Below are 7,519 nucleotides of genomic sequence, written 5' to 3'. Positions count from 1 at the left end.
TCGATATCTGCAAACAGAAAGCTAGCATAGTAGGAATTAAGGACTTGTGCCATATCCTTTCTAAAAACGTAATAGTGTTCAATAAACATCGCGGTCATGCCCGGTTCTTTCATATTTCATTGTATGACAATATTTGATATTTATATATATATATATATATATATATATATATATTTAATATTAAGTACAGTATTTTTCATATTTTTTAAGAAAATCGGGATGCAAACTTGATAGAGAAAATGTAGCCCGTATCCGGGTTGGAGCGCTCCAAGCTCGGCTTCCGGGGCGGAGGGAATCCCGCGCCGAGTCATCCCATGCCATTGATGCTATCGATCTCCTGCTGGACTCTTGTGCGCATCGAATATCGAATATCGTGTTTCGCGAACGGCACAGGAAAATCCACGGCATATAACAGCGACTCTGCTCACAATTTGGGGAGTTGGAAAATGAGAGCAACATCAGTGTGTAAAGTCACAAATGTGCTTCTGGGAAAATCGTCATTAATTCCCACAAACACACTCCGAACCCTTGTGGGAAACCTTCTCGGAAGAGTTTAAGTTGTTGTAGCTGCAATAAACCTTCAAACAAGTATTGAAACTAAAAACCACACAAAATATTTGAACAAAAAAAACAAACAAATCAATTAGTCGGTTAAATTAAATCGGGCTCATTACTTTTTGACTTTTCAAGGGGCTCAAGTGGTCAACTGTGCCCCTCATGAAAAACAGTCAATTTGAGCGTGAAGACCATCAACATGAAATACAGCACCCTGTGTAATCAAACTTTATTCATATATTCTATTTGACTTCATTTATACATCTATAATTCTGTGAGGACTGTCATTGTGCAAGCGTTGATTTCTTTTGACATGCATCTGAGCGCCACCATATTGATGAGAGTCCAGGAAGACCAGCTTTGACTAACGAAATATGAGACATAAAGAGTAATAACGTTATCCATTCAACCCACTGACTGCACGTAAATTGGGACTCGACAAAGCAGTGTGAAAACTGGAGGGACCGAACTACGCCAGTAACTTGATTTGTACACGATTACTCATCGATGTCGCTAAAAAACACTTTTACCATTGTGGTGATCTTGATGTTTATTTCGGAGACGAGAGCAATTTGTCAGTGGATGACACATTTTAGCGCCGCATGGATTACGGTACGCCACTCAGAAACCTACTTTGTCGCTTTCTCACTGTCTGATCTCAACGCCACGTTGCGGACGCGGCAAGCAAATACACAACATTCTCATGTATACTGTATGTTCCAGATGCAATACTGGTAATGAACTAGAAGTCCACACAGCGACCCTTCCTCTCCCAGTCTCCATAGCGGGTGGGCTCTGGACCCCGGGGACCTCCCTTTTCCTTTGTCACAGGATTCACATCTTCAGGATACCCTAAGGGATGAGAAATGCTTTAGTCTTATATATTTATGTCAGCCTCACTGAACTGTGTTCGGTGCTATGCTCTGCGTACGCCCTTTTTGTTTGAAATGGGCTGCTTGATTAGTCTCACTGAATTGCTATGAAAATCACAATATTGAAATGAAGCAATATTGGGAACTTTCTTTTTTTTAAAAAAAAAAAAAAAAAAAAAAAAAAAAAAAAGCTTCAACAGAAGATGTATTGTTGTTTGAAAGGTTATTATTTGCTCATTGTGAAATTTTGTCAACACATGGGGGATCCTGATGGATTGATTGACAAATAGACTGATAAATCAGCTACTCTTATATGTCACACAAGGGATGCATTAAAGTGGGCAGATTTTTTTTGGGGGGGGGAAGATACAACGGAATATAATGAACGTTAAAGCATATGGTAAGAGAAATAAATGAAGAGAATACAGTGCAAATGCAATAAAAATAAATTTAAAAAAAAGAAGGAAATATTCTTACTTTCCAGAGCGTCCTTGGTTTTCTCCCCGTCCTTGTCAAACCGCCCCTGGGGAGTTACAGCTTTCTTCAGAGGCTCTCCATCTTTCACGGCACCACTGGCGGACCGGAACCATCCTGAGTACACCCCCCCCCCCCCCAAAAAAAAATAAAATAAAAAGTCGCGTTACGAATGATACATTTAAATCCATACGGCTTTATCTTTTAAAGACGGGCACAGTCGTAGGCAGCTTAGTTAATAATAAAATAATAATAATAATAATAAAGGTTAAACTACAGCAGTGCATCTTGGTAATCACATCTGACTTGAATGGTAAGCAGTCAGGGATGGGCTCAATAACGTAAAAAAAAAAGGTCACTCGCCTGTCAATGATGATTCCAAAATCAGACTCTTTGAAAGTAAATATTTATAGTTGGAAACACAAAACGGCAAGCGAGACATCGGTTACCGATAGCGACGCTTCAGCGTTTCCCCTTCCGAGTTCGGACAATTACGCGATTGTTATTCGAACGTGTTGTCGCACGAGAAAAACGTCAGGTGTCTCGTCATCATTTTTGCGACGGAACGTTCGGATGTTATTGTAGTTTATTGCATCACCGCTAAAGGGCGACAAAGCTTTCACGTGAGCTGACATGAGGAACATTGAGCACGGTATTGCAGTTTTACGTAAAAGAAAAGAAAAAAAAACAATATCCTCCATTTCATAGAATTATGTACAGTATAACTATGGAGCGGAAAAAGAGCAAAAAATAAAACATAAAAAAAAATCATTCAGGAGTTAAACCCCTGCAGCAAATCATATGAACTCTTTGAACCTAATATCAAATGTAAAGTAAACGGTCATTTCTCATTCCACACATATCGCCAAAGAGCGTTTTGCAGATCACAATTAAATAGGACATTGCTTTGAGGAAATGCTGTATCTGGAAAATGTGGTGTAGCCTATAGGGCAAGGAACGACATTGGGGAACCTAAATCAGTAACTTAGTCACTGTGCAAAGGTAAAGATAATCATGAAAAAAAAAGGTTTTAATTCAAGAATATATGAATATATATATATATATATATATATATATATATATATATATATATATATATATATATACACACACACACACACACATATATAATCAAGCAATTTCGGCGGTGAACAATTTAAAAAGTGTTTTTACGAGTGTCCTATAAGGTTTTTAAATGACACGCTACATCAGTAGAAATTCTGCATTCGAACATTGAACTAAATCTGATTTTAGTCACTTTTTAGTTTCGCGTATTTCCTGTAATATGCGTACAGGCCTGTGGTCATTGTTTCGATGTATTTTTTTTAAAGTCAATCGTTAAAAGCGGCAGTCAAATAAAACGTTCATTTTTTTTCCGGGAGTGACATTTTAAAAGTTTTTTTTTTGTTTGTTTGTTTTCTTCCGCTGTCAGTTTTTAAATTACACACTCCATCAAATAAATATGAAGATATTCATTCGGACTCAGTCAGCTTCTGTCGTTCGTTTCACCGCGTATGAACTATAAATACATCCTTGGCAATTCGTCATAACTCTTTTCCATAAATTGCAATATTCCACTGATATTCCCAATATCTTGAATATCAAATTCCACCTTGTTCAAATATATACGGAATGAATATCATTTGTATTTAAAAGCAAGTGGCGCATTCGTTTTTTTAAATTATAATAATTCTTTTTTTTTTCGTTGTTGTTGAGCCAGAACCGCAGCCGTGGTAAAATAAACGCAATATCTAAATTCCTTAAAACCTGCAAGATAGGAAAGAACCACTCAATACTCCACAAAAAAAAAACAAAAAAACAGTTTCGTTATTATTATTGTTATTATTATTATTATTTGGAAAACGTAACATTAATTTTGTTGTTGTTATTATTGCAGCGGCGTGGAACTGCATGGAGTATATTTGGGTAAGTAATATCACAAGCGTGGATGTAAATTGTATTGCACGACCACATTGACGTAAATCACAATTGCAGTGTTAGACACGTTTTTTTTTTTTTTTAAAGAAATTCTGGCTAATGACCACACTATGCACAAAATGCAGTTACAGTCATGTAAAAAAAAAAAAAAAAAAAAAAAAAAAAAAAATCAAGTTGTCCATTTGGGTGAATTGCGTTTACAAGTGAAACAAATATTCATAGATGTGTGAAAATTAAAATACTGTCGGGGTGGTAGGTTTTCAAGTGAGGGTGTCAGTGTTAATAACAAGACGCTGGCTGGCCTCGAGGCCCATAAATGGTCAAACAGTCGACAACATTCCCCCGAGAAAAGGTGGGAGGTTGCGGGAAAGTGGCTACTCGCAGGTCGACACGCTGCTCATCTTGGCGGTGTTCTCGCTCCAGGGTTGCAGGTTCTGCAAGGCGAACAAAGAGCTGTTCTGCAGGCACAGCGGGTCCGGCGTCGCCGGCTGGTTGATGGACTTCTGGAAGGCCTCCTGCTGCAGCTGCACGAGGATCCGGTTGGCTTGCTGTCTCTCCGCCTCCCTCTCCTCCGCCGTCTGACGCCTGCACAACACGCCGGGGACGCGCACAGCGTTCACGACAAACACTGATGTGTCGCCCTTTCCAATTGCCCCCCAGGGTCACGTGAAATAAAGGCCTCGATTTGCTCGAAATAAAAGACGTATAACAGCAAAAAAAAGAAAAGAAAAAAAGTGGTTGTTTGTTTCTCTGTGCCCTGCGATGGGCTGGCGACCAGTTCAGGGTGAAGCCCGAGGGAGGATAACTGGTACAGGAAATGGTTGGACGGAACATTGTCCATTCCCTCAACCTTTTGACCTTTTTGTTTTCTCGGATGTTCTTTTCCAACCGCAATATTCCAATTCTAACTATATGCGCCTTCTGAACGGCCGTCGAAATATATTTGGGGCGTTACGCTTTAAAATGGAGTAAAAACAAACCCCCCCCCCCCAAAAAAAAATAGGATGAATTTCGATTATTGCGGAGGAGCTTCCGATTTCATCGGCGCCGGTGCGGTCGTGTGCAACTTCCTGGATTTTCCCCTCACAATTGTTGCCCACTGGAAAAAAAAGTGGGCAATAATTGTGAGGGGGATATATTTGTATATTGTAATGTCTCACCTCCATTTGGTGCGCCTGTTCTGGAACCAGGTTTTGACCTGAGCGTCGCTCATTTTGAGGGCTTTGGCCAGGGCGGCCCGCTCGGCGCTGGCCAGGTACTTCTGGCGGTGGAAGCGCTTCTCCAGCTCGCAGATCTGCAGTCGCGTGAACGACGTCCGCGGCTTCTTCTTCTTCTTCGGCGGCGTCCGGTTCTGGTAGGGGTGTCCCACGCGGCGGGTGACGGCGAGGGGCGACAGAGACACTGGACGGACCGGAACAATGAAAGAGCATAGGATAATTACATTTTTTTTTTTTTTTTTTTTTTAATACATTAGATTATTATTCGCCTCAACTCAAACGCATGTACAGAGAGAGGGGGGGGGGATGCACTTTATGCACTGCTTCGACCAATAATAATGCTCGGTTTTGATTGACGCTGTCAGAAAGGTATTCATTTCATATTATGTGAATTGCTGAAAAAAATTAAATTTGGCACACGATTCAAATAACTGACGTGTTTTGCCCTCTTTCCCCCTCGAAAATAATCGAATGATATATGTTAGTTGAACCCATTTTTACAGTACATGCGCGGCGAAGTGAAACCAAATGACTTTTTTTTTTTTTTTTTTTTTTGGAATCAATTCATCGAAGGTAAAAATATTTTCCCAATCGATCAATCAATTCCAAATCTCGATTTCAGCACCCCGCTATTTTATTCGACTCTACTCTATTGTACAACGTCGTTTGAACGGAATCAATTCAAACGCGTTGCGCGTCACTAAAACGTGTTCAACATCTGAATATGATTATTATTACATATTATTTTCGAGGGAAATGCCATCGGCTTTAGCACATTTAATTCATGTGCAACCAAAAACGAAGTAGCCCCCCCCCCCCCCCCCCACAACCCACTCTCCCGTGACCTATATCTGCAAACAAAACAAATCACCCAAACATCATTTTACTTTGCCATTAACTTGACTTAGCCACACATGCAATCTTTTTTTTCTCCTTCCCTTTCTGCACGCAACCCCCCGCCCCTTTTTCTTGATTTTTGTAAAAATGTTTTTTAATTACAATATTTTTCTTTTTCGCGTGGACTTGACGTCAACGCCGCCGTGCTCTATTCTATACCTGTGAACCTGTCTTTAGTGTACCGTCTGTTGCTCTCCATCCAGGGGAAGGTGAGAGCGTTTATGTTGGTGACGCTTCCCGTTACCGGCGGCATACAAGCGTTCCCGGCGCTCACTGGCCGGTGGGCAGGCACGCGGATAACGCCGGCCGCATGCGTCCCGCTCACATTGACCCCGTGCACGTTCATGTGATAAGCCCCTCCGAGCGAGGCGCTGTTGCAGTTGTATCCGCCGCCAGCGCACGCGCAGCCGTTGTTGGCGTTACAGCTGTAAACCGGGTGTCCGTAATCCGGTTCGTGCATCCCGGGATTCAGCATGCAACTCTGCTCCACTGTGCTGAGAATCTGGTCGATTCCGAAACTGATGGACTCCTGCTGCAGATGCGCCCCAACGAGCCCGATGTGGTCCATGGCCCGCTCCGCGCATCGGAGCACGCGTCGGTCCAACCGGACTCAAAAAGTCAGCCCCCGGGCGCCTGTTATCAACTGCGTGTGATTATGTCTGCGAGCGAGTGCAACATCCAGACGGCTTCTGCATCGGGACCGAACCCAACCCCCCCCCCACACACACACACTCACACACCGCCTCTCTCGCTCGGAGTTGCTCGAAGACATCAATCAAGACAGCAAAAGTGCGCTTTTAATTCTTTTTTTTAAACAACCTATTTTTCTTCAGCCCGAAAAGTACAAAACAACAACACCACCTCATTGACATGTTATTGATCATATGTACCAACTGGCACAGTATATCTATGAAAATAAAAGAACAAAACTCCATTCAACCATTTTCGACACCACTAATCCTCGTTATAGGTTGGCAGGTGCGGCGAGCGCTTATGGTCAACGCAACATTCACACTTATGGTCATTTGAGCAAATTTGTTATTTCCACAGTGTGTATCAAACTACGGCGATTGGCTGGCGACCAGTGCAGGGTGTTCTGATTCTTGACTTTGCCTTTTTGCCTCACGTTTCTGGATACTGTTGCCTTTTTTTGGATTGCCTGCCTGTGTACCGACCTCTGCCCGTATATTAAACCTCTCTTTTTGAAAGTGTCCATTTAAATTGGAGTCGTGCATTTTGGGGCCTGTCCTTTGTTCCGGTCATGACATTATTACTTTTACGATACTATTATAGGAAGGCTCAGGAATGTGAACTCCCTAGACATGTAGTTGGAACACACCCTCGGTCCCAGCACCCCGGTCTACCAATCAAGAGGCACTGTCCTCGATGTCCACACAATATTGCAGAGGCGTGTGAACCAGGAGAGCCCCACAACATCCAGAGCCTTCAGGAACTCCGGGCGGATCTCATCAATCCCGGAGATCCTGCCACTAAGGAGCTTTTTATCCACCTCGGTGAACTCAACCCCAGAGATAGGAGAACATGTCTCAAAGTCCCCAGAGTCTG

The 7,519-nt window shown here is 42.2% G+C and overlaps 1 protein-coding gene across 1 annotated transcript; it reads right to left on the bottom strand.

Annotated features, from left to right (window-relative positions):
* Nucleotides 1-4,213: 4,213 nt before the first annotated feature.
* tlx1 (T cell leukemia homeobox 1) lies at nt 4,214-6,521 on the bottom strand. Its single transcript, XM_061690512.1, has 3 exons — nt 6,113-6,521; nt 5,000-5,240; nt 4,214-4,424 (listed from the first exon to the last, which is right to left on the bottom strand). The coding sequence occupies exons 1-3, from the start codon at nt 6,519-6,521 to the stop codon at nt 4,214-4,216; spliced, it is 861 nt and encodes a 286-aa protein (XP_061546496.1).
* Nucleotides 6,522-7,519: the final 998 nt, after the last annotated feature.

This window comes from Phycodurus eques, chromosome 11 (assembly GCF_024500275.1).
Source record: "Phycodurus eques isolate BA_2022a chromosome 11, UOR_Pequ_1.1, whole genome shotgun sequence".
In the NCBI taxonomy this organism is placed as follows: domain Eukaryota; kingdom Metazoa; phylum Chordata; class Actinopteri; order Syngnathiformes; family Syngnathidae; genus Phycodurus; species Phycodurus eques.
This window is presented reverse-complemented; position numbering and strand designations above follow the sequence as displayed.

Bases quoted from the DNA above. Each gene is read 5' to 3' on its own strand.
- tlx1 (XM_061690512.1), bottom strand. From the start codon at position 6,521: ATGGACCACATCGGGCTCGTTGGGGCGCATCTGCAGCAGGAGTCCATC. The intron at 5,241-6,112 runs GTATAGAATAGA...CGGTCCGTCCAG, and splicing joins CACTAAAGACAGGTTCACAG to TGTCTCTGTCGCCCCTCGCC. The intron at 4,425-4,999 runs GTGAGACATTAC...CGTGTTGTGCAG, and splicing joins AACAGGCGCACCAAATGGAG to GCGTCAGACGGCGGAGGAGA.